The 27,132-nt window shown below is 48.2% G+C and overlaps 1 protein-coding gene across 1 annotated transcript in view; it reads right to left on the bottom strand.

The window, feature by feature from the left end:
* The window catches only part of ptpn13 (protein tyrosine phosphatase non-receptor type 13), a 51,333-nt gene that overhangs the window by 12,600 nt on the left and 11,601 nt on the right, over positions 1 to 27,132 (bottom strand). Inside the window, 24 exon segments of the mRNA XM_048258733.1 lie at positions 162 to 290; positions 1,116 to 1,543; positions 2,188 to 2,319; positions 3,042 to 3,149; positions 3,619 to 3,708; positions 4,449 to 4,505; positions 5,226 to 5,335; positions 5,682 to 6,072; positions 6,165 to 6,327; positions 6,457 to 6,639; positions 6,987 to 7,139; positions 7,411 to 7,549; positions 7,694 to 7,844; positions 8,071 to 8,245; positions 8,383 to 8,457; positions 8,713 to 8,950; positions 10,931 to 11,012; positions 11,417 to 11,509; positions 18,463 to 18,561; positions 18,564 to 19,070; positions 22,649 to 22,742; positions 23,770 to 23,955; positions 25,057 to 25,122; positions 25,922 to 26,088. Coding sequence (XP_048114690.1) covers positions 162 to 290; positions 1,116 to 1,543; positions 2,188 to 2,319; positions 3,042 to 3,149; positions 3,619 to 3,708; positions 4,449 to 4,505; positions 5,226 to 5,335; positions 5,682 to 6,072; positions 6,165 to 6,327; positions 6,457 to 6,639; positions 6,987 to 7,139; positions 7,411 to 7,549; positions 7,694 to 7,844; positions 8,071 to 8,245; positions 8,383 to 8,457; positions 8,713 to 8,950; positions 10,931 to 11,012; positions 11,417 to 11,509; positions 18,463 to 18,561; positions 18,564 to 19,070; positions 22,649 to 22,742; positions 23,770 to 23,955; positions 25,057 to 25,122; positions 25,922 to 26,088 — 4,016 coding nt within the window.

Raw genomic sequence — 27,132 nt, 5'->3', positions numbered from 1 at the left:
GAGCCAATCTACTTTCCCCAAAATGAAGCCAAGCGGCGGACTTCAAAAGCAGGCACAAGCTACTGGCAAAATGGGGAAAAAAACACACACACACAGTCATGAGTTAAGAGGGAGAAGGGAGAAAATAAAGAGGAGAGAGTGAAAACCTTTCCAAACAGTACCGTCACACTAATGCCCAGGCTGCTGTCTATTTTGGACAGCTCAACGTCAAATAGATCTCCTGGTTGGAGACTATTGACCCCTGGAGCATTACCACTTAAATTTCCCATGTTGCAGCTGGGAGATAGCTCCTGCAAACAGAGAAAAGGCGTGTGTGAGTAGACAGCACGTCACACACACGGACACATGCAAGAGGGGGGCTGAGGGGGAGAGAGAGGACATTTGGAGGTCGAGTTAAGAGAGTGGCCAAGCACATATCAAAGATAAGGTCTCATGCAGCAGTGTCATGCACTTCCTCATTCCAAATGCAGTCATGCATTGCATTGCCAATTTGGCAACAAGCAGTTAGTTTGGGACTAACAGAGCACTAGTGTGACCGTACGCTGTGGAGCAAGTGTATGTGTGATTGACAGGCGGTGGAGACCTGGTAACTGTGGAGTGATCTCAGCTGCAGGAAACTGCTTGATGAATGAAACAGTGACTAGATGAAACCCAGAGGTTCTGTGCACTCAAGCTTGCAACGTCTGTTTGATTGAATCATGCACATGACTGCCATACGTGATTTGAGGACAAATCAAATTCAGCTTGTCTTTATTTAGGCACACTGGCAGAGCCTGACACCAGTGATGCCAAAGTGAACGGAACACTACACAATGTTGTAAATCAGATGCTTATATAAACCTATTTGTTTACTGCAAGTAACTGTATCAATTTATATCAAGTCTTATATCTTTAAAAAAAAAATGTTATGCAATGCAATTTTATTCTACCTCTGTTCAGTTACTAAAACAATAAGCTATATACCGTACATACAGAGATCTGAAATTAACTGCAACCAATAATACCCGTGCCCAGCCGCCTTAAAGACAGTCACCTTTCTAAAAACTCCACTTTATGGACACACTTCTTTTCTCAAGCTTCCAACATTGTTGCGGCTACCTTTCTACTGACTCTACCTTTTTAAGTTTAAGTTTCTCTGGGCTACCAGGGTATGTCTCCTCATCCATATCCGAGTCTCCTCTGTCTGAATATTCGGGTTCTTTGGGCGTCTCTAGCACCTTCTGGGCTTTCCTGGTCTTGGGTGGCAGGGCGGGCGGCGTGCTGTCCAGGGCGGGCTGTGCTGCCGGAGGGCCTTCTGGAGGGGGGCTGCGGTGGAAGCCGTTCAGCTGGGCCTGGGGGAGATTGGGGCTGTCTGTGCGGGAGTTCTGAGAGCTGTTCAGGCTCCCGTGACGTCGGACCAGCGGGGATACGGACACACTGGCAGTGGACATCGGAGGAGGACTGGGGGACCCTGCAATCTCTTCAGACGACGACTCCAAGTCCGCCTGTGCAGACGAGGCCACCGGGGACTTGCTGCTGTAGTGAGGGAAGCTTGAAGGGGAGCCTAGGATGGAGGAAGCCAACACAATTACACTGAAGTCCCACTGTGCAAACTAACACTAGCATCATCCATTAAAAACCACTAAATAGAACACAAACCTTAATATCACACATGGAAATTAGAGATACACATGTATTACTGGTATAACTATATTGCAAAACCATATGACAACTGGGCCTCCCCAGTCAACACACAGTTTTACACAAATGTCCTTAAAACCACCTGAACTACCTAAAGATGATGCAATACAGTTTATTTAGGTCATTTGCTGCTGACATTTTAAATACAAATGTTAAAAGTGAAATGCCATTTTAATGCAAGTGTGCAACACATAATTGCAATACAAAATACATTATTACTCTCATTTTAGGACTGATTTTTGGTAAAGAGCAGCTCTATGCAATAATTAGGATATCTCACTAATTCACTAGTTTGTTATTTCACCCAAAGAGCAAACATATATATTTACCAGCACAAGGTCAAACAGCATATCAGGCCATTCAAACAGCAGTGAAGTGAAATGGCAACAGTGTTATGCCACCAGTGTTGTAGCATGGTCATGGTCACTAAGCAACACATTGACGGGCATCTATGCACCTCTAGTGCTGAACCCTAACAATATCTAGATATCAGTCAGCTGTGCTCACCTTCAAACAGTCTCTCTTTGGGCTGTGACACGATGAGAGTGACATCATCGGGGGCGTTCTGAAGGATGTCCACTGCAGCTTCATGAGGAAGTCCCTCCAGATTGACGTCATTCACTGAGATCAGACGATCTCCTGATACATCCATCGGGGGGTGGGGGGTATAGAGATACACCAATCAGGACAAGAAGACTTCACAACTCCTTTACATGACTTAAGATGATGTAGTGCATAATATATATAGCCTAGAAAACTAGACACACCCTAGTGGCAGCAAATGTAATTTGCAGCCAGGGTAGTTTAGCAACTCTCCGTTGGTTTGCGAGCTGGAAAAATTACTTCGATCAGGCCAATCACATCGTGTAGAGTCCGTGGGCGGGCTTAAAATAATGATGGCAGAATTGCGACGGTTCCGTGTGAATTCCCTGCTACTTCAAAACCAAAGATGATGGATGCTACTGCTGGCGAACAGTGCGACTCGAGTCAAGCTTTTTTTTAACTTGGCAAAAGTCTGACCAACTAGCCAACTAGTGGGAAAACGCATGGGACTCATGAGTTGTAGCACTGTCCTATTGCGTGCAGAGGGAATTTGAAAGACAAACGTTTATCCTGCCCCTCGGATTGAGCACTGCGAATGGTGAGTTCCCAGACCCTACATTTTGCTTGATGGTCTGGCTCATCAGGCTATAATATATAGTGCTTCAATCTTTTTTTGTTAATTTTCCATTTTGGTGAATGGTGAATCATACCAATTCCACCATTATTTCTCCATGATGATTTTGACTCTTATCATTGACAGTGCTAAGACAGATGTGGAAATCTGATCTGTAAAAGGGCATAGCTAAGAAGATACAGACCAGGCTTCAGGTAGCCGTTAATGTCAGCTGGACCTCCAGGAGTTATGGAGCTGATCAGAGTCCCAAGATCCATCCTTCCTGAACTCTCTCCTCCTACAATCTGGAACCCTGGAGATGGAAAAAAAAAAGGAATTCTTACGGAAAAAGAACAAAATGAAAAAAATATAGTCAAATGATCAAAAAATCATTGCGAAGCCAGTTAATATAAACCAAATGACTTGTCTTTCAAGCTAGAAACTTCTTCAAAAGGAAAATATGAAAGAGGAACATGAAAAGCCTCTCAGTCCTCCCTCTTCCATGATTCATTAATCACTGGTACAAATGGGACTGAAAGCAAAGCCCCTCCACAGTTTATCAGGCCTCTCTCTTTCTTAGCAGAGAATGCTTCCGTACAAGAGGCATCTGGTTTGGCCCAGATAACCCCATTCTGTCCTCCTGACATTCATCAGAGAGTCTGTGTCAGCCGCGGAGGCAATAACATGATATATGGCTTCCCCACCCATATATGGCACAGGCAACTTCCAGCACAAGGAGAGAGAGAGGGAGAGAGAGTAAGAGAAGGATAAAAAAAGCTTACCCAGACCATACTTTGCATCCTTCTTCAGATTTACGGTCATAATCTCCCTCTCAGGAGAAGGCAAGGCATTCAGCTTCTTCTTCAGAGAGTCTGTTTGAAAAGGCCAGCAAGGAAAACAAGCAGTGTTTATAAAGCTGACTTCCCTAACAGAGCACTCTGGGCTGCAGTAGCCTTTCTACAGCTACTGATGACCACCAAGGGGATGGTAAGAGTGGCTATTGTGAGGTGATCAAATGTACAGAGCAGCTAGGTACTTTTACTGTTTATATCGAATTGCACTAATGTAAGAATGAGTAAGACAAAACATTTGTGAAAAAAAAAAAAAAACCCAACATGTGAAGTATCTGACATCAATTAGACAAGCAGCCAGTAGCAGCGAGAGAGAAAACTGCAGTGCATCCAGCCATCATTCTGTGCTCTGTGAGCCTAATTTGCAAGAGTCCCTTCTGAGTGTTTATAGACAGCATTAACCCTCTCTGGTGCGAAAGGCATGTCTGTCTGCACCGCAGCAACTGCCACAGCACAGAGACGACTGTGAGGCACAAGTGGGCTTGGCGAATCGGTTACATGCTGGGATCAGACAGATTAAGCTGGAGCTGAGCTATACATCACGGCTATAGGCCCCAAAGGGGGCTACAGTTAATGCACGGCCATCAGACATGGAGGCTTAATAGGCTCTAACAATGTGTCTCTTTATGTGTCTGCGTGCTTCAATGGAGCGAGTGCGATGACAACTGTCTGCATGTTGGAGAGGAGATGCAGAGATGCAGCCTCGAATTGTTTATAGAAGGGAAAGTATTCAACCGTAGCAACCATATTCCGTCACATACCATTGACTGTGAGAGAGGCAGGGGTGGAGGGTACTCCTGAGCTGTGCATGCTCACACCTACACAACACAACACAGAGACACAGACAGATAAGCAAGCAGGCAGGCAGACAGACAGGCAGAGAGAGAGAGACAGACAGACAAGATCTGTTGTATTGCATAGCTTAATCAAATCAAATAAAGAATTACATATTACTATTTCTATGATCTATAAATATTGCACATCTTCATCCATAACAGCTGTGACCCGATGTGTATTAACCCCTTCGCTATGCACTAGCATGTGTCACTATAAGTGAATTAAATAATCATTCTAGCCTTGAGTTGTTTTTCTCTTTTATCAAAGTTAAAAGATGCAGCGCAAATGAAGTGCACTTCTTCTCTTTGACAGTGCAGGGAAAAGCAGATCAAAGGTAAGGCTCTCTCATGAGGCAAGAGTCACTGCTCAGAGAATAAGATGTTTTTACAGACACCGAGTCTGACAGCTCCCCCCACACTACCCACTTTAACGCACAGATCACTAGACGAAGGGCTTGAAAGCCTGCCAAAGGACAGGGAGGCACGTAAACAGACCGATAAACAAAAATGCAAACAGAGCCATTCAAACAGTCAGCAGTAGACCCTGGCCAGCATGCACTGGGAGTCAGAGATGGAGACAATCACAGAGGCAGGCAGACAGACAGAGATGCCAGCAGAGAGACAGACAGAAAGCATGCAAGCAGGCAGACAGACAGGCTGTTGTAGTAGGTTCTGAATAAAGTCACAAGGAGGTGTACTAACCTACAACATAGGCGTTGGCTGTCTCCTCACACGAGGAGGAGTCCGACTCTTTCTTAAACTTCTCGGGGCTCCAGTGAGGATTGCTGTGGACCAGAGAGCTGAAACTGCTGCTGTGGAGACAACAGAGGGAGAACGAGAGGAACAATTACCAGCTCTGCCAGTAAACACACTGAGCCAGCTCTTGATTTAATAATTCTGTCTGTTCTAGAGTCTGGAGGGGTGGGGGTGGGGGTGGGTGGGGCAGAGGGCAGTAATGAGGACTAGACGAGAGAGGCTTTTTCAGACACACTTTTTCCACTAGGTGGCTGAAAGACTTTTGGTACTTGCATCACATGGCTAATACAGATCTGCAAATAGCCGTTTTGTAATCTGTTCTGGCCACTCTGTTCTTGGCATGTACTTTTCTAGGACTGTATGAAATGTCCATGATGGCCTCACAAGGCGTTGGTGACTCACCCGTCCTGCTGTCGGCTGACTGTGATGGAGTCTGTGTCGGAGCAGGCACGGTGGTGCGAGGGAAGCTGGGTGCTCAGCCGCACTGCGCCGCTTTGGGACTGGCTGCCATAGGAGAGCGCCGCCCGGTGCTCGGGCGACTCGGGCAGCTGGCCCAGGTTGTGGTGCGAGCGGCTCAGGAGCCGGGGGTTGGGGTTGGGCACGTAGCCCGGGTACGAGACGTCGCCGGAGGCAGGGAGCCGGACCATGTGGTGCTTGTTCAGGGCGGCCTCCGAGCAAGACATCCTCTTGAGGTGCTCGCTCTCCGAGCGAGCACTGGGGGCCAGGCTGAGCGTGCTCACTGCCCTGCCCATGCCCTCAGGACCCGAGGGGAACTGCAGGCTACTCAAGCTCTCTGTCACAGATACGAAAGACATTTCAGTATCACACAAGAGGCAGCATCAGTATCAGACCTCAGAGCACCTCCAGTAAGGGACATAGTTTTACCCAAGTCTTTGGTCTCCTGGTTACTCTGTCTGGCTTTCGTGTGCAGGTGGAATTTGTGCTGGGCTGAACACAGGTTCAGCAGATACTGGCAGGTCTTCTGACTGTCCGTCTGGAACTGGTGCTTGATCCCATCTGAGGTGTTCTGGAGAGAGATCTTCTTTTTCTGCAGGAGATACAAGCCCAGCCACATGCAGATGGTGAAAGCAAGTCCTAGCACCCAACAAATATACTGTAGGATTTACTCAAACAAAAACAGTTCAGCCTAAACTACTGCAATTACTGGCAAACTTACAATGAAAGAGATTTTCTTTGTTTCTCTCCAGGGGAACCTCAGGACAGGGGTTCGGTTTCCATTCAGGACCTCAAAGATGAGCACCCCTTTGGAGAAGACCCCGAGCATGATGCCCGTCTGAGACCTCTTCTCTGGCAGCACACGGTGGAAGTGAACACCGTACTCAGTCAGTCGTTGGCACACCTTCATGTCAAACAGCAGAGGACAAAATACACAGTTGCAGCATTATGTGTATGTTACACATAATGTCTTTGCTTTTAAGTATCAACTCCAAAAAATGATTTTTGCCCTTGATTATATCACTGTATAAAGCTATTTAATACACTTGGGCTTTTATTTTGTGTCTTGCTTGTAAAAAGTCTGGAAAATTGAGAACTGCCTTTGTGACACCTCAGATCCAAAGAGACAGAACATTACACAAGCAGTCAAACATTACCCAATTCTTTAAAAAAAAACCCACTATAATCACAGGCAGTGGGACTTGATAGGAGGCCTGCTCCCAAGTCTTTGGCAGGCTCTTACAACTGTACCTTCAGGAACTCAAATTCAGCCTCATCCTCACAGACTCCATAGTAGGAGCTGTGTAGCTTGGACAAGTCCTCTTTGATGGATGTCTGGTCAATCTTGTCCATAGCAGAGGCGGGCAGGTAGTGCTCCATCCTGAAATATGTCTTCCCATGGAGCTGTGAGGAGAAGATGGATCGGACAGTTATCTGAGGTGCACAACACATGCTCTCAAGCTGAGCCAGTTACCAAAAAAGGAGAATTAGAAGATAAAAATAAAAGTAGAGAGCAGTGGCCAACACAGAACTAGGCAACAAAACTGTTGAAATGGTAATAAGAGAAACAGATGGACTCATGTGAATGTTCGATTTGACACTTGAATGGAAAAGCTGTCAATCTTACAAGCTGGCTTAAACAAGTTCTGAGGAAAATAACTCTGGCAGTTGTTACCTCTGGCTGGTAATCACCAAACTCTGCCTGCAGAGCGAGAGACGCCAGAAGCATGGCACTCTCCAGGTCACAGCGCATTCTTTCCTCCAAGATGTCTTTCCGCAACTGCAAGTAGTACTGGCGTTTGGTCATCATGTGTCTGGGTTCAAGCAAATGAACAAGGATGGTAATTACTATTACAGGCAGCGCCGAGGCCCTGGTCTCAGGTTTCTACGTGTAGGAGTGTACGTGTGAGAGTGGCGTAGGAGGAGAGGAAGGCTGGGCCTCTCTCTCGGGGTCTTACTGAATGAGGTTCACATCATCTAAGAAGAACTTGATGCGTAGGAACAGGTTGAAATTGACATCGGTTTTCTTCTTCTTGGGATCGTCCTTCCAGCCATCTGGGGCCACTTTGGTCAGTTTGGCATCAGGCTCAATAAAGAAGAACTCGTCGTCTGCAATACATAAACAAGACACACTGTAAAACCACAGAAAACACTGGCAATAAACACTATCAAACCGGATGCAAAGATCACTGCTAAGTCACATCTGAACTCTGCACAATGCAGGATTTCTTAGCAAATCTTTCCACACTGAACAAAAGACTTAATCCATTAGTGATCAACAGCAGCGAGCAAGTGAGTGACCGATCGATGTCATGCACGGCGGCCTCCCCCTCACCTCTCAGGCTGGCCAGGCCAAAGAGGTGGTGCTCCACCAGGCCCACGTGAGCCACCACCATGTCCAGCACGTCCTTGCACACCGCCTTCACGTCGCTGCTGAGCTCCAGGCGCTGGCCGTTCAGCAGCACCACCCCCACCTTCCGCTGGCTCTCCTCCACCTTCCCACGCTTATTCTGTTGGAGGAGAGACAAAAGCAAGGGGATGCAGCGGGTCGGCAATGCCACAGTGGAACTGAATAAAGGTTTAAGGCCTAGCTATGCTGTAAAAGTCTCTTTGAGCTGTATTACACCTTAGGAGAAACATGGCTCACCATTATGGAGGAGGGGACGCTCAATACAACACAAGGCTCACTGGCCATCTTCACAAATTCAGGCCCAAAGAAAGTCTATAAAACAAGAGATAAGAAAATAGTTATAAAATAGTCTTTACTGACATAACAAAGAGCAGAGCATTGACAAGTTCCTGACTTGTTCTCAACTGTTCTCATGTTACCCCAGTTATACTATAGTATAATAAAGTATAATTTAAAGTCTATTTAAATTCTTATTATCAATATTAGTGATGTTTTGAGCTACTTTCTATGTTCCTGTAGCTGTACCTCATGCTGTAGAAATGGAACTGGTCTGTACAGTACTGGTACCTTAGGCTTGCGCTGAGCTACTGTCCCCTCCAGAGGACTGCTTCTGCGAGGCTCCCGCAGGTCCAGCATTGAGGTGCGGAGGTCGTCGGAGGGGTAGAAGCTGGTGCGGACGCGTGTGTCGTCGGCTGGGTGGATGCTGGCGTGGGAGAGGCGTGCCTGCAGCCGCTGGATCTGCTCCTCCTGCCGCTGGATGAGCAGCTCAGTGCCCAGAGCGTCATCTTGACCTGCGTCCAGCAGCCTGGCAGAGCACAGCACAGGACGTGGAGTCAGAATCGCTCATAAGTGCCAATCACAGCTCAACACCATACGGGACATGTAAGACCAGGTAGGTATAGACCCTTTCAACAATAAAAACAAAAACAATGCTTGAACGTTCTATTTGGTTCCCAATCTACTTCCTCTGCATTAAGGTAACATATGGAATGTTAAAACGGAAGCCTTGTGGGGCCAACTATGATGCTGATAATGGAACTCTCTTGAAGGGGTCTAAACATAATACAAACATAACACAAACAAAGACATAATAAAAAAAACATACAAATGTATCCTTTTCTGGTTTAATATCAACTGCAAACTTTTATACATTTAACTGACATATTTTTGACCAAGCATTTATTCTTTGGGAAACTAGTTTGGTTTAATGACAAATAACATTAAGCTCCCAGTCACTTGTCCTCATGAGAGACCTGATTATGTGAGATATGTATTATCAAAAATGAGAAGCTTTTGAACCTAAATATAGGTGACATTTTTTAAACTCTGCGTAATCCACATTAAAGCATGTGTCATGCCAGAGAGAAAAAAGATAAAAGAGAGAAAAGCACCTTTAGAGGCAGATTAATGTTCTTATCGGCACAGCCTTGGAAAATACTCGTTTTAGCAACACCTAATCTCCATGACACAGAGGGATCCGGTCTAAAAAAGCTGGAGGGTGAGGTTTGGAACTCTCATCCTTTTTTAGCATTTGATTCTGATCATCAGTGAGTCAGTCTAGTGGCGCTGAACCTGAGGCCAGGTGTCCCAGCACCTCTGCCAACGCTCTGGCCCAGCCTCTTGTTGCCAAGATGGCAGATTATCCCCCGAGTGCAGCACTGCATTTTCCCATGCCACTGACCTCAGCGCACAGGCATGCCAGCCTGGCCCAGGCCGGGGCGAGCAGGGCAGGGCACTGCCAGCTGGAAGCAGTAGCCCGAGCACTTTGCGCCGTGGCGCTGTGCCCTGGTGCAATCACCTCAAATCAGTTATGAAAATCATAACCCCCGAAAAACTGATTAACTCGCACAGGCCAGTGCTAGGCAACTGTTGCCATGACAGTCCAGGGGTGGGAGGTGGCTGCTGCCGAAGTAGTTTCAGGAGTGAGCAGCAGAGGGAGCTGGAGAGCCACACTTACCTGAGCAGGAGAGTGAGTGTATGACAGTGTGTGAGCGTGTGTGTGTGTGTGTGTGTGTGTGTGTGTGTGTGTGTGTGCGTGTGTGTGTGTGTGTGGCGTGTGTGTGTGTGCGGTGTGTGTGTGTGTGTGTGTGTGTGTGTGTGTGTGTGTGTGTGTGTGTGTGTGTTTTGTGTGTGTATGTGTGTGTTTGTGTGTGTGTGTGTGTGTGTGTGTGTGTGTGTGTGTGTGTGTGTGTGTGTGTGTGTGTGTTTTGTGTTTGTGTGTGTGGGTGTGTGTGTTTGTGTTTGTGTGTGTATGTGTGGGGGTTGGTGGGATATGATGACAAAACCACTTGACTGAGTGAGCTGTTGATTAAGTAATGGTAAACAATTAACCGGCACACACTCAGGGGGAACACAGGAAGGAAGAGCTCAATTTTGGATGGCCTGTAGCGTGAAATGGTCCACTTTGCTCTTTTCCAAAGAATGACAGCCCTACACTACTTCCAGTGTTCAAGTTAGGTAACACTTTCCACATCTTTAGTCCTACATACTCAAACATGCACATACACAGGGAGATAGGGGGGGGGGCACACTTTGTTATTTTGGCGAGTATCATTGAACACTGTTAGAAAAGGTTAACCCCAATGAAACCTTTGGGTTGAATATTAACAGGTGCTGGAGATGAGGCACAGTGGGCTGGGGCTCTCAGGCATACCTGAGGGTCCTCTCTGGAAGATCTGCATGACTAGCCAGGTATGTGCAAGTAATGTTTCAGTCATTTTCCCTCCATCCAACACAAACACACACACACACACACACACACACACACACAGGGTGGGGAAACTACCTCTGTCTGCTGAGAGACATGCCGTCATGCTCCGACAGAGCAACCTGTGAGTTGCTTCTTCTCCCATCTTCTGGTTTCTTGGCTAACAGGAGAGGGACAGGGAGGAGCAAGAGTAAGACCAAATAAACACAAAGGAATAAGACCATAAGATCAGATGACCGCCTGCTGCGGTCATTAAAAAGGGGGAGATTCGGAGAGTGAGCTGCTGAGATCATAGAGTAACCTCCAACTCTAATGAGTTTCCAAATCAGGGGTGGGAGTCATGCTACTCCGAGCCACTTTGAAGATGACTCACCAGAGTGTTACAAGCACTTATCTCTTTGACTGAAACACAATGTTCCAGAGGATGTGCTTAAGAAATAATTCAAGCATTATGGGCCCATATTTGCCACATCTACTTTCTCTAGAGAGCAATTGGTCTCCAGTGGATGATTAGATGTCTATATTTAACAACATGATGGGAAAGCTTGAGTTGGATGGGTGTACCTTGTCTGTAGTCTGGATCTGAGGACGTCACTGAGGGGCTTTCGCTGGATGAGCTGTAGTCACTGTGGTATCTTCTGTGGGTGTGGAGGGGATCTGAAACAACAACATGGGATTGAACATAACATGACTTTGATGGTGCAAGCTAAACAACCAGGAAGTGAACTAATGAACTCAATTCCAACTGGCTCCCCACAATTCAGTTCTGATACGTGCTTTTCTAAACTAGTCATAAAATGACTCATATTAAGCTCCAGAGGTAGTGCTACTTTCATTATTATTTCCAACACCTTAATAAAGACATCTGGTGAGGTGTACTGAGGTGTACATTTCCTTCAACACACATTTGTCCACCAAGGTTTAATAGCGGGTCTTACATACTGTAAGTTCTTTTCTCCACACAACACTTCAAAAACACTTTCCAAAGAATAGGGGGAGCAATCCGTTCTAAGAGGATTAGGTGAGTTGACAATTCTTCCTTGGAAGTTATACATTTAAGAGGTGTATAGCTGAAGGTTTAAAGAGGTCTAAAACAAACTCCCCTTTCATAGACATATAGATTTGTGGCTACATAAACGAATAGCATCAGCAGGAAGTGCCTGGACTTGTCTTTCTACTAAAGTAAGGACTTTGCTCTCAAGTGAGACACCTGGCAACATTCTTGGTGACTACTGTTTTCTTTTCATGCCCACTGAATTCAAATTCACCTCCAGCTTCACAAACTCATGACAGGGGCTAAAAGTAAATGCACTATGAAAGCATTCTCTAGCCAGATTAATTCCCGGTGTGGACTCCAACCCTTGCTGTTTCAGTCATTAGAGAAAATTACTGCATGCACAATACTTCTTAAATACGTTTTAGACTCATTGAGTAAACCCAGTCGGTGTTGCTTAAAGTTTGCAGCATTTGACTGTAAATTACTTCTTTGTGGCATGTAGTCGGCAGCTCCTAAGTGATACTGTTACCATTTTGGCACACAATAAAACGTACAATGATACAATAGCAAGCTTAATGAGCAAATCTATCGTATCACATTCTCAGAGGAACCGATGAGGCCATGCTTGGAAAATCATGATTGTCACATCTAATCCCCACTCTGTGTTAACGCTATCCTTAACAAAACCGTGTAGTTGGACACACTTCAAGAATGTGATATGTGATCTTTTTAATCCCACGCCTGGGACATGTGGGAGCTTATTAGACATTGCACACAGTCAGCATTCCTATTTGTCAAAGCTCAAGGGCCTTGTTGCTAGACCTGACACAAGGCTGGCCTCGGACACCACATCCCAGCATGCATTGTCCCTGCGTCTCCCGCCTCAATCAATTTTCGCGGGTGATACAAGTTGGGTAATTGTAAAGTTCCTCACAAGACACATTCTTCTCTAACAGACACGGGCTTGGGAGGCAATGGAAAAATCGGACACCTGCTCGGTCTTCTCTACAAGAAAGGTTTAAGCAGAACCAGTACATCCAGTCTGAGTGCAAATCTTTAACCCAGAGTCGACGTAGTGACATTCTTAGGCTCTAGGTCAGGAGTTTCGAAATGCCACCTGAAATAGAAACAGCGGAAGGATTACACCTGGAACACAATATGACCGTATTCAGCCAGTCTGACACTGTTCCATGATGCATGAAAAACGGGTGCAGTCACAAAAATATCAGTCATGGACTACATGGCGTTGTTGTTTGTGAGCACTGGTTTTGGACGGCCTTGACACACTTAATCTCTCCACACAGAGGAAATGACAGCAAACCAAAGGAACCGGTCTTCTCACTTCACCGAAACTGAGTCAGAGACTTTTGCAACACCTCTCCAGTGTTGAGCCAAGGATACCAAGGGTTTGTTTTACACTTCAAAGAAATCTATTCAACTTCTGCGATATTTGACTGAGTTCAAATTAAAGAGTTACATTACATCTACCACTTCAATGTGCAGCAGTGAAGTGAACTCTGTTTTCAACAGTTTGCATGCACCCTTTGAACAGAGCATCATTCCCATGATCAGTGAATGAGAACAAAGACGTGACTGAGAGATGGTAGGCGGGGGAAGGATACATCCGTCAGGAGGGAGAGTTATGGCACATGTCCTCACTCTCTCTCTCTCCAGCTTTCATTATGAAAGGATCTGCCACCCACACGCTCACTTCTCAAGCACAACTCATTGTTAGTGATGCAGCAGAAACCCTGTGACTCACAGCTTAAGGCCAAGCGAGAGCAGAGAGCAGAAAGAGGCAAAGAAAGGGGGGAACGAGGTGAAGGAGAAAGCAAGAAAAATGGGCAGAGGGAGAAAAAGAGAGAGAGATGACATGCTCTAGAGATTTTTTGAAGAAGGGTTATGTCATCACAGCATCCTGTAATAACCTTCTTAGTATAAAAGTCTGTAGGTGTTGGCAGAAGCCTGCAAGAGCTTTCAGAGGCATGATGGGAACTGTCCCTCCCCCCAACGATACCCCACTTCCTCTGGAAGCTTTGATTGAATCCACAGGAAAAGACTCTTTATGGATTGTAAATCTACGCGACATCATAAAATGGATGAAGGACACATTTAAAAGACTGACGAGGTCAAAGCACCACCAATTTGTTAGGAGGGAAGAGAGCTGTTGTGCTCACATTGAATTGTCATCGGCCACCGGAGAAGCCTCACTGCCAACACACGGAAAAGACATAACCCGAGAGAACATGGAGTTCGCTTGCTCGCTGGGAAACATCATTTGTGTTCACGCATTGTCTAACGAAAACCCAGACGATACTTTTGCATGTCAGAATGATTACATCAACCTCTCGCCCCATTTGAAACGCTACAGAAAAGGAAACGACCGAAAAGACATCGCACCGGCTGAGGAGGCCGACAGATGTTTGGACGGCCCACAGAGCAGGAGGCTCAGGGGTGTGGGGGGGCGGCTACGGGCCCAGGTGTTTCCATTCGGCTGCCCCTACTCGAGTCCAGCCATCTCAAACGTCTCCCAAGCATTCATTCGTGCGCACACAGCAGAGTGTGGGCTGTGTGTTTGTGTGTCTTGTGCTCCATGTCAGTGTGATGGACAGTCATAGTTCTAGGCCAACAAGCACTCTGCTGAGCAATTACTGAGATGAGAGCCAGCCACCACCATTCTCTCTCTCTCTCTCTCTCTCTCTCTCTCTAGCATTATGTGCCATCCTTCTTGCTCACCCTCCCTCTTTTGCTCTGTTGCATTCAATTCTCCACAATACTCTGCCATTAATAGCCTCTTTTCTGCTCTCTCTCTTCTCCTCCTGCTTCTGTGTGTGTGTGTGTGTGTCTCTGTGTTGTTGACCTTCTCCCTGTGCATGCCTGGCTGGCTGGCTGTCTCTGTGTCTGTTGTTCTCATGCTGTCCCCGTTTCATCACTGTATTCATCTTCTGTCCTCTCTGGGTCACTCACATTCTCACCACAGCCCCCTAGTCGGACTCTGGTACACACATTTTCCCTTTCACTGGTCCTCTGCTGGCCTGGTTCTGGCCCCAGTGGAGCACAATGGCCACCCCGCCTCACCCCGCGCCCCTCCCCTCCATACATGCAGAGATTAATGAACCAATTAGCAGTTGATTCACAAGACAGAGGTGGCGCAATGGGCCTGTCTGTGAAAGCTATTCATGTCGGGGAGTGCCCTCCCCCAGGACACACACATCACCACAGACAAACTACACACGGGCGTGTGGGTGGTGGGGTGGGGTAGGGCAGGGTGGAGTTGGGGCAGGTATTTCTTTTTAAATGGCGTGGTGTGGTTCAAATGTGCAGAGGCATCCTTTTCATATCGAAGTGAAACTGGCGGCGTTAACTGCTCTATGCAAATATTTTGGTTTAAATCTCACAACTGAGCGCTGGCTGGCTGGCCGCTTGCTAAGGCGTGTTGGGACACGCCGCTGCTCCGGTGTGTGTGTGTGTGTGTGTGTGTGTGTGCAGACCACACTCATGTGATGCCGAGTCTCTGCTCTGCGGCCTCCAGGGAGGAGCCTACCGAGCCAGCGCAGGAGAGCGGCGCACAGATTATTTACAGTCGGCTCGCGCACACACTCACACACACACACACAGACACACACACACACACAGGCACACACACACACACACAGGCACACACACACACACACACAGGTACCATTCCAGGAACCTGAGAAGGTTGAGCAGCCTCTTCCTCCATATTGAACTCTAAACCTGTGAGAAAGCTCCAAGCTATTTCCTGCTCCACGCATCCATTCGTCAGAAGCCCTGCAACTTTCCTCGAATCCAGACCAGAGTGAGCAGCAGCCATTAGCACTCACCGTTACATAAGCAGCAGCAGCAGCAGCAGCAGCAGCAGCAGCAGCACATTCATGCACTAATATCATTTCGTCATTCATGCCATTCAGGCCCCTCCAGGAAAAAAACCCAAACTGAATTTGTAGGAAATCAATCATCTCATTATGGGACTCGGCAGTGGTGGCCATGGGCCGGAGCAGAAAGCAGGGCTGCCTCTGTTGCCACGGCGCAGGAGTGGACAGAGCTGGACAGAGCTCTGACAGCAGCTATACGTCCTCAGAAGGACCGCGTCTCTTGACGAGGCCTCACAGACACGCACAGGCCATCTGTGTTTCGGTCCGTGTGTCAGGCCCAGTTCACCGAGAGAGAGAGAGAGAGAGAGACGTGTCTAAATTGAGCAGAACAGAAACATGGCCGCCCGCCATTAACGCCAGGTGACTGGGCTTTAACTCTAAACACTGTGTGTCTTTAAAGAGAGCAGCTGGGGCTGTGGGCTCATTTCTAATTTCCTTGAGTATTTCCTCTCAGTATGGCATCATCACTAGCAAGGATCAACAACAAAAAAAAACATCTCTGCGGGAGGAAGACATTATGACCTTTCACCTTAGCCATGAGCCCACCACTTCACCCCAAAAGACCTTTTTACCTCATCTGTAGGACGTCCTTCACTTTCTACCATCATTCCTCTATTTAGCACACACACACACACCCCATGAGTTCTGCCCTCCTAACCCTCGCCCACTCCATTCCGCCTGGACACCACCCCGCCCAGCCCAGCCCAGCCCAGCCCGGTCCACAGCCCCATGACCCAGCGGCCGGCAGGCAGGCAGTGGAAAGTCCAATAACATTTGGAATTCCCTCTTCCACTACACATGACTCCTATTACCGTCTGCAGGGTGTGCAGGAAGCAGGGGCCTAATGGAAGCACCTTGGCCTGCACAGAGGGGAGGGGGCGTGAGGGCACCAGAGAGACATGGGGAGAGAGAGAGAGAGAGAGAGAGAGAGAGAGAGAGAGAGAGAGAGAGAGAGAGAGAGAGAGAGAGAGAGAGAGAGAAATAAAGGCAAAGAAAGAGTGAAGAAAAGAGAGAGAAAAAAGAAAGAAACTAACTACGTAAGGAAGAGAGAGAGACGGAAAGATAAATAGCGAGAGAGAGAGAGGGGGGGGGGGTCGGGGGTGGTGGTTGCGAGGAAGCCTATATGAGCATACGAATCTGTGAGCCAGAAGAGGCCTGTGCATGCAGTGTTGCCATCATTCTGAATAACAAAGAGAGGAACGGAGCACAAAAGGACAGCAAAACAAAGAGAGAGAGAGAGAGAGAGAGAGAGAGAGAGAGAGAGAGAGAGAGAGAAATGAGGAAAGAAAGAACAGGGAGGAAAAACTTAAGAGAAACACAACGCAAAGAAAAACTGCCAAGCAACACATTTTGGAGGCCCCTACAAATGGTCTGTGCTCAATTACCTCCATTCACAGCGAAACGGCGAGGGAAAAAGGAAAATATTTGGGTTCGACCATCATGACCGGCCGACTCCGTTTTAATGGCAGTGGACATTCCTGCGCGTCAGCGTGGCGTCTCGCTACCCTGCTTGCTTTCTTACCACCCGCCGGCCAGCCATGAAACCTGAACAGTGGGCCCGCAGAGCACCGGACGGACAGGAGTACAAGGCACGAGGCCATCTCCTCTCTCTCTCACACACACACACACACACACACACACACACACAGCCCACCCATTAGCATTGTTGCACAGTAGCACTTCTTAAAATCCTCATAGTAAATGAATGGCGTGGGTCCACCCAAAAGGGCTCTACACTGCAGCAGGGGGAAGGGGCCTGTGCTGATCCAGCACTGGCAGGGAGGCGGAGAGGAAGAAGGCCTCCGGTTCTAGTTCAGGCCCAGGGTTCCGGGCCGCTGCGCTCCGGGCCTGCGCCACTGTTAAAAATAGCTGCCAAACGAGCTGGCTGGAAGGAGGGCCGGATCCTGCAAGGAGGAGGACGAGGGGGGCTCTCTGGTGTGAGGTGACCGCGTCAGCAGGCAGATGGTGGCCAGACTCGGAGGAATCAGACATGGGATGTGAGCGCTGAGGGCCTGTGTGTGTGTGTGTGTGTGTGGTTGTGTGTGTGTGTGTGTACGAGCGCATGTGTACTGTAGAGTGTATTTGTGTGTGTGTGTGAGAGAGTGCGTGTATGGTCGCGACTGTGTGTTTATGTGACTGACGGTATTATGAGCAGACTTCTGCGAATTCAGATTCACAGAGAAGGGGAAAGTTGCTGCTGCTCCTCCCCCTGGCACGAGACTCAAGCAGGCTGCTTCACACGACTCCGCTGCGCGGCTTAACAACCCGAGCCGCTCTTGGCAGGAGCACATGGGTGGGCTTGGCGTTAGTGTGGCTGTTTGTGTGTGAGAGAGGCTTAGGCAGGAGTGCGATGCATTTCTACGCTGGAATTATCAATCCATCTCTAATTGGTTGCAGGAATTTGGAAACCGCCACCCTCTCATGATTCACTCTCTTTGGCGACCAGGCCCCTCTGAAGAATCCAGTCAGGGCTGGCCTCCCTGTCAGGAGACGACGGCCACAGTAAACCTGTGGTCAAGCACTATCCTTTCACTGGAAAACTGATCTTATGCTTGTGTTCCGTCAACCAGCGACGCTACAGAGGAACACGTGGTGGGCCACAAAAAGCCCTCAGTGTCTGGCTACGCTTTCAGAAAAAACAACCGCCTGCGAGTGTTGAGCAGCACGTGTGAGTAGTGTCCACCCTCTCCTGACCGGTAGGCGGCGGCTGTACTCACCGTCCATGGCCTGCTGGAGCGCGTGCAGCTTCCTCTGGCGCTCGCGGATGCGCTCGTAGGCACTGTTGAGGGCCGAGCTGACGGACAGCCGACATCGCAGGGGCCGTGCCGGGCTGCAGCCCGGGCGGTCCGGAAGTGGCGCCCCTCCTGAGCTGAGGCGGAGCTGGTGGCGCCCAGCCGCCGAAGGCTGCTCATGGCACTGCTGCCCCGCCGCGCCTCCTCCAGGCCGCCCCAGTGCAGCACCTCCGGGTCCAGGCAGGCCAGGTCCACGGCGGAGGCCCAGTTCTTGCGGCGCTGCTCGACCCGGTGGGACAGGGCCTTGCGGCTGGGGTCGGCCGGCCGGCCGCGGGCCTGCTGCTGCTGCTGCTGCTGGGGTGCGGCATGGCCGTGGCTCTGGGCCTGGGCCAGGAGGTGTGGGTAGAGCTCGGCCGAGGACTCGGAGCCCGGGTGGAACTCCGACGGGGTGTAGAGGAGGGCGCTGTCGTCCGGCCGCAGCATCTCCTGCACGGGCAGCGAGCTCATGGAGCGGCTCAGGCCGCGGTTCAAGCCCGACTGCTCCTGAGAGCGAGCCCTGTAGCGCTCCAGCACGCGGTGGGCTGCACTCCTCCCTACGGAACACACACACACACACACACACACACACACACACACACACACACACACACACACACACACACACACAACACACACAACACACACACACAACACAACACACCTCCATTAATCTCACAAGCAGCTCAGTCCATATCCTCCAAATCAAACCTCCATATCTCTCTGCTAAACAGGCTTCATGTGATCATTTCATAATACAAAATTGTAGCATGATAAACAGCGCACACTACCAAATAGAACACATTTTCCCCGAATAGTAGATTTTGAGGCCTGAACAGTATGACTACTCCAATGCAGGTCTGACCAGAGCAGGGAAGGGACATGAAAAAGGGGGAAAACAGGCTTGTTGGGGGCCTGTGCGTGGGCAGGGGTGGTGGGGAAGAGGCCTGTAAATGGGACGTAATTGGCTGGGAGAGCGGGCGAACAATAGGAGCCTTCTGGTGGAGCCGGGAGGGCCAGGCTACGCAGGCGCAGCTCGGACGCGCTCATTAGCCGTGCTGCGCCGCTGGATGTCACTCAGGGCCCCGGCGGATGTTCCAGATGCCCCGGCTCAAAAGGGAGCGCGCGCGCGGCCCAACACTGCTCCCCTTTCACTGCCACTTAAAAACAGATTACTGCCCTTAATCTGGAGGGGTTACAGCAGGGAGCTCAATCACTCAGGCAGACAGAGGGAGGAAAGAAGAGGAGGTAGAGAGAGAGAGAGAAAGAGGGAGAGAGAGAGAGGGAAGAGAAGGGGAACATCATGTTAAATACATTTGTTGACCCAGACAGTGAGCAACATCTTTTCATAAAGCACCAAAAAGAAAGAACTAAATGTCTGATATATTTGAAATGTCTACTCTAAGGCCTTCAATCAAAGAAGAATCCCAGATGATAGCTTCTCTCCCTTTATGCAGCGCTCACTAGTAAAATCACCTTTGGCCTGTCACATAAAGCTGCCAAAATCCTGTTCCAGTGTTCCAGAAGGTTTCCTCTTTTAATAATTTCAAATAACCCGTCAGACTCCACCCAGCTCTCAGCACAGCAGAAAGCCATTGTGAAACTTCTGATGCTTCAGTGAGCCTCTCACAAGGCCTAATCTGACCTACACTGCTCTGTTTTGATCTGCTCACTGGCATCTACATCTCAGATGTCTGCACTCTGTCCTGCCCTCTCAACACTGAGCCACCACATGCATAGACATGACAGAGAGAGAGAGAGAGAGAGAGAGAGAGAGAGAGAGAGGAGAGAGAGAGAGAGAGAGAGAGAGAGAGAGAGAAAGAAAGAAAGAAAGAAAGAAAGAAAGAGAGAAAGAAAGAGAGAGAGAGAGCACTGGTGTGGGCTGGGCTGGGGGGGGGGGTAAGGAAGAGTAGTAAGTAAAGAGAAATGGAGGCCGAGGTTAAAAAGACAGAGGAAATAAAGGGCACGGCAACAAGGCTACCAGTCTGAACTAGAAAACACTGCATGTGGTGCTCTGATGCACAAAGCATATGCTCCCCTCCTTACCAAGAAAAAGAAAAAAACACACACACGGCATACAGTTCTAATAATTATTTCTGTTTGACCTATATTTCGCCACTATTGTGTTTAAAGAGCTTCAGCTGCCCAGGAAGAACACATCAATGTGTGAAACAGACAGAGTAAGTAAAAGCAAAGAGAGCAAAGGACAGAGGGAAGAGAGTAAAGGAGCAGTGCAGTGAGGTGTCACTCAGACAGAGGCAGCCATAGAGCAATGTCAACATTCAATTTCCAGCATGAAAACAATGACGGAACATTTCTCCACCATTACTACTTTCGACCGCTTGAGGTTACGCCAGCCACAGAGGACGGAAAAGTGGCTGGCGAGATGAGTCACATCCTTCGCAAGGCCCTCTTCAAAGGCAGGCCCTCGCACTCATTCATCACCAAACAACACGAGGCCCACTCTACCAAAACAACAGATCCCGGACCAGTCCCCGGACAAGAAGGGGAGAAATAGAGCTCTAATCAATACCATTCCACTGGTTACATAAGCAGCAAGCACTCTTCTGTGTGAGTTCTCCAAGGCCTGAGAGAGAGAGAGAGAGAGAGAGAGAGAGAGAGAGAGAGAGAGAGAGAGAGAGAGAGAGAGAGAGAGAGAGAGGCCAAGATGTGTCGGAGCGCACAAAACCAGGGGGAGGATTCGCTCATATTTTCCTAAATTAAACTCAGCTTCTGGTTTGCGGTGTGCTGCTCGTCTACATTCAGTTTCAAACTCAGACTGTCCACAGTGCTCTTTAGACGGCCCTCCGAGACACGCCGGGAGGAGGCAAGAGAGGAAACAACGGAGGCAGAGCAGAGTCTGATACACAGGAAACGCAGAGGGAGTTACAGAGAAAAGGTGAACAACAGTGAGTGCCAAACCAAGGTCATGGGACATAAGGGATAGAAACAGTTGTATGAAACCGACGCAGGGGGCATGACTTCCCCATCAAAACAAGTGGCTCGACTGCATTTCTTTCTGGCCACCTCACAGGCATTAGTGAAAGAATGAGTGCACGAGTGACGCCATCCCTCACATCTGACACCGTTGGCCTCCCATCAACACCTAAGCCCCTATTTCAGCAGAAGATGCCAGGCATTCCACACAGCAAACACAAACGCCTCTTCCTGACCACCTCTCTGCGTCTCTCTCTCGGTCATTCTCACCACAGAGCTGTTGTGTTTGCATAGTGGCTCTTGCTACTGGATGGTGGCAGAGCCTTCACATTTTAAGAAAAGCCCCACCCCAACAGATACAAAGTAGTTAGCAGGATACCACCTTCGCTCTACCCCTTGGTGAAAACAATTAGGCTACCGCCTGGGCTTGCCCGCGTCAGGACGACTCGCTGGTTTTTCTCCTTCTCTCCCTCTCTCTATCTCTCTCTCCCTCTCTCACGCTCTATCTCTCTCTCGCTCTAGGGCTGTGAGCAGGGAGGCTGGCTGGCAGGCGGTGTTGTCGGAGCCTGTCAGGACCGGGCCCTGCTCTGTTTACACTCTGAATCACTTCCTCCGAGGGCCAGCAGCACCACTGGTGCTGCATGACTCAGCAAAAAAGCAAACGCGCCGTCTCACCTACTCCTCCATGTGTCTGCGGTAGCCACCTTCTACACTAGCCATTCTGATGAGAAGGCACAGCTGCACCGTTGACCTAGATCATCAGACGCAGTTGATTACGACATTTTGATTTTCCCCTGACATTGATCAGCTTTCAGATTTTAATTACACATAATTACATTGTGCAGGACATGCTATTTAACTCTATTAAAGTGAACAGGATCCCGATCAGGCAGGTGGAGCAGATGCTGTGCCTGTGATGACAAGCCCTGGATTACATCACCACGGAGTTTAACAACTCGACTGATCAGTTGAACATGCTCCTTAGGTCAGTGCACAGCTGTTGAGCGGGAGGCAGCTACATAGGGGCTACTGGTTAATTTGTGAGGGTCAGGGGGCTCTTCAGGAGGCCAAAGTGGTAAGTGTGTAAGTGTGTGTGTGTGTGTGTGTGTGTGTGTTGTCTGCACAGAGTGTACACAGAGGCTCCTGCCGTCAGCATGAGCCCACATGTGGGCGGTTAATACACAGAGGATCAGGTTACCTGCGGGGAGGCCTTTGCCTCGCAAGCGCTCACGGATCTCTTTGCTCCGCTCCGGCAAGGACTCCCTCTCGGCCTGAGACAGCAGCCCGTCCAGCTGGGGAGAGAGAAGGAGGGATGAAAGGAAGGATTAGTGAATGAAGAAAGAGAGAGAGAGAAAGAGAGAGAGCAATAAAGAAAGAGGGTGAGTAATGAATTAAGTAATGGAGGGGAGCAGAAGGTAGAGGGAGAGACAGGGAAAAGCAGAGAGAGAGAGAGAGAGAGAGAGAGAGATAAATTACACAGATGGACAGAAGGAGAATGAGAGAGAGAGAGAGAGAGAGAGAGAGAGAGAGAGAGAGAGAGAGAGAGAGAGAGAGAGAGAGAGAGAGAGCACTAGAGAGACAGACAATGGTCCAGGTTAACATAAAGAGGCTTTCCTTCCTTGCCTCAGGTGGAGTCCCGGCTCACATGTTTTTGTCATCTGCATCACAAGATCGGCGGGCATTTGAGACTCGTAGCACTTGCCATTCAGGCTAAAAAAGTGCATTGTGTCTGGAGTGTGATCAGATAAAGAGCCATTATGCCGGCCACTCTCCCTGCTGGTGTTAGTTAGCAAATCAACTCAAGGGCAGCATGACAGGGGAAACAGGAGAGCCCTGCAGAGGGGAGGTGGTACTTGGCCATCAGGGCTGCTTTCCATTTCACTGGCAGGGTGCTTGGTCACTCCCCAGACAATAATAATAATCTTTTTGCAATTCCTTGTAAATGTATTGTTTTTATTAATGATTAAACACACTTAAACCATCAGTATCTAATGTCTTCGCCATGTAAACTATGATCTATACAAACCATGCACAATGTTTATGCTGAGGTGTCTCCTAGACTTTTGCTTTATTTCCAAATTTACTCTTTTCTCAACCAACATATACCACACAGGAAACCATGATGTACATCATCAGTATTTCTGTGGGTTTGACAGACTTGGAATGTCTGAGTAAGCTTAGCTGGTCTGTTGCAGCCCATGTACGTTCATCTGTGAGGCATATGGCTTCTCTGCTGTCGGTGGGGAGAGGTGGAGAGAGGTGGAGAGGGGTGGAGAGGGGTGGAGAGGGGTGGAGACGGGGAGGTGGCGCGGCGGTTACCTGGGAGAGGCTGCCCAGCACCAGGCGCACCAGCCGCCGCACGTAGGAGAAGGAGGGCTCGGCGCTGGAGCTGCGGACGTGCGCACTGCAGGCGTCCAGCGCGGTGCGCACCGACATGCGGGTTAGTGTGGAGTCCTCGCACATGCTCAGCAGCAGGGTGTTCAGACGCTCGCTCAGCTTCATGGGCTGAGGCGCACAAACACAAAACACAAGGACACACATTTGGACTTAGAATAACAGCAGTATATACACCAACAGAAACAACATGCTCCAGGACAATTCCATGCGTGGACAGTGCACATGACATGCTGATGAGTGGCTGGCTTTATGTTTTCTGAATTAATCATTTCACACGGACCCTTCATTTGGAATGATTTCAGTAAAGTAATAATCTAAGATCACTAGCTGAGAGTTCATTAGAACTCCATGTCATCAATGACAGTGGCCAACATGAACATTACATACATATTTGCACAAATTTTCATTTCACATTAATACATTTTGCTTTCATGTCTGTGCACAAAAGCTGTGGGACAGACAAATTACTCGGACTAACAACAGGCCTTAAATATAAAACACAAGGCAAAAATATTTACACGTGACAAGAGTTAACACAGACAACTCAACACAGTCATGCATGCAAATATATGACTGCAAAAAAGCAATTACTGCCTCACTGTTCAGTTAGTTAGAAATGAGTCAAATGCTGGCCATGCTTAAATTAAATGCATACCATCTCTTTCAAAGACATCCTCTCAAACCTCTCTGAAGATCTACTCACACACTAAATACAACAAGACATATTTTACACATTACAACATACCGGTACATGCTACATATTCAAATATACATGTTTGAAGTACTATAAATGATATGAGCACACATATAGAGCAGCCCCATTGGCAAGGCCACTGGCCTGGGGGTTGGACAGTCTGTGATGACGTTCATGTTGCTTATATCAGTGTGTACTTATGACTAACTACCTGAAGTGTGACTCATGCATTTGAGGATGTTGTCCTAAATTCCTTGACTGATAAAACAAGGAAAATACAAACAGTAATGAAAGGGGGAAGACATGGAAATTACACCTTCATTCAATTGGACTTAAACAGAAATATACAATTAGATGCTTGGCAAGTAGAGCTGAGACAAGACAATGAAGCTAAACTAAGAACAATGGCGAGCCACATTAGTCAGTCACACTGCTGCATTCCTGTGGGAAAGAGCACTCCAGACAAGCTAAGAGCTCAACACACTGATGCTATGATGGGCCTCCGGCTGCCTTACCTGACTCTGAGGGATCTCGTAGTCGGCTCCCCAAAACAGGGTCATACCGAGAGAGTACATGTGCATCTGTGCAAAGGAAACAGGGCCATGATTAGTGCAGGAAACCAATGTGTTACTTTTGGATTTTCATATTATTACTAGTAAGTCTTTCCATCAATGATTAAAACAGAACACCCCCCCCCCCCACACACACACACACCATCATGATCATCGACAACAACAACAACAACAACGACAATCCAAGCACTGACTGATCAGATATTTTACCTCATTCCTTGTAATACATTAATGAGTAATAAAAGTATAAAACATGGTCAGAGATTAAGCTCTGTGTTCTCATCATTCTCCACGTGTGTGTGTGTGTGTGTGTGTGTGTGTGTGTGGGTGGGTGAGTGAGAGCAGGTGTAGTAAATGCACATTGTATGTTGTGAGCCTTCACCAAGAGTAGGCTACAGCAAACCCCAACATTTTTCCATTTTCCTGTCCTGACCCACAGCTCTGCTGTTTTCCCTGAAAGCGATCGGCTCTCCTCTGCTCGCTCCTCTCCCTCAGCCTGGACTGGCTCGGGGAAAGAATAACTCTAGGTCTGCCAAAGAATGCAAAAGATTCTTCCTCTTTTTTGGAGAGAACAGAGCCTCATTGACTACCCTGAACGCTAGGGCCGCTCTCTACCTCAGCGGTGGAACTATAGCAGCGGGGCTCAGAAGGCGAAGAGAATGAAACTAGCCTTACTCAGTGTGTTGTTCTTGGGAATGACAAATAACAATTCATTATGTTGCATTGTGTGGAGTTGCAACAATGTTGCTCATGGCGCTCAATCCACATTTTGTAGTCTGCGAGACCCAAGGATGTGGCCGAGCTGTACCTTCTCAATGTCGGACACTGAGGAGAGGTTGAGTCCCTCGAGGACCTCTGGTGCGGTGAAGGCCCGGAGGTCCTGCTGAGTCACGTTCTCGTCGGTGAAGGAGATGTTTCCGGAAGGCATGAGCAGCAGGGACCAGGGCGAGATGATGAAGCCCAGCGTCGAGGGATCTGTAAGGAGGCCAAATCCAGACAAATAAATAAATCAAAACACCCGCACAGCACACAGAGGTCAACCATGAGCCGCTTATTAGGATAAGCCATCTGAACGGTGCATGGCATCCCTCTGGAAAACACGTCATGCCTGAGTGACCAGTGACCAGTCAAGCCTCTGGCTGGCTCAGGCAGCAACAATAGAGAAACTAACCAACCAACCTGCCATGAGAATAGCTTCAAGCTAAGGAACCTGCTCACAGCTCATTTAACCAACAAGAGAGTGGAGGGGCCACACCTGAGTGAGTGCACAGACAAAAAATGGCAAGACCACAGATTACACTAATGTTGTGGTTTTCTTACCCACAAGTATTCAAATGTTGGATTTCTGTCATAGATCTGCTAGTAAGGTTCAGGCTCATCTTCCTGCAGTCTAAGCAAGAATCTGGTATAGCAGATAAGCAAGATGAGATATGTGTGTACTGTGAAGGTAAACAATTCTTGCTTGATTATCAACAGACAGATCCAAAATTGTGTCTGTTCATTCAAGGTTTTGTGGAAAGGGAGACAGTAATCTTCTACTCTGGAATTCATGAATATTCCAGTGACATACTATGCAACATCATCTCTCAAAATAGGAAAAAGAAAACTGTTCTCACTGACAACACTTGAGGCATATTCAAACGTTAATACACAGAGCACAAGATGCTGTCGTAGCATTATGGATGACTCAAGCAGCAAGCGTCATCCCGAATAGGCCTTTACCCTTTGAAGCTTTATTGAGTCAAAAGGAAGAAAACAGGTTCTTTATCCCAGGGCGGAACACATCGAAAATAGAACAAGTTGTGCTTCAAATCAAACAAGTGCCTTCCCTGGAAAAATTCTCTGAATAAAAAGTAAAATACCCTTCTATAAAAAAGTGATACAGAGGAATGCTTTGGCCCAGAAAGGAGCCTTTCTTTCCCTGTAGCGTTACTCCAAGAGGAGGAGAAACAAGGGAGTCGTGGGGAAGAGAAGAAATAAATACATCTCCTAACGGGGTGGAATTCCTAAAGTAAATAG

Source organism: Alosa alosa, chromosome 12, assembly GCF_017589495.1.
Source record: "Alosa alosa isolate M-15738 ecotype Scorff River chromosome 12, AALO_Geno_1.1, whole genome shotgun sequence".
NCBI classification, from domain to species: Eukaryota; Metazoa; Chordata; class Actinopteri; order Clupeiformes; family Clupeidae; genus Alosa; species Alosa alosa.
Note: the sequence above shows the minus strand (reverse complement) of the source record. Positions and strands in the feature narration are given on the sequence as shown.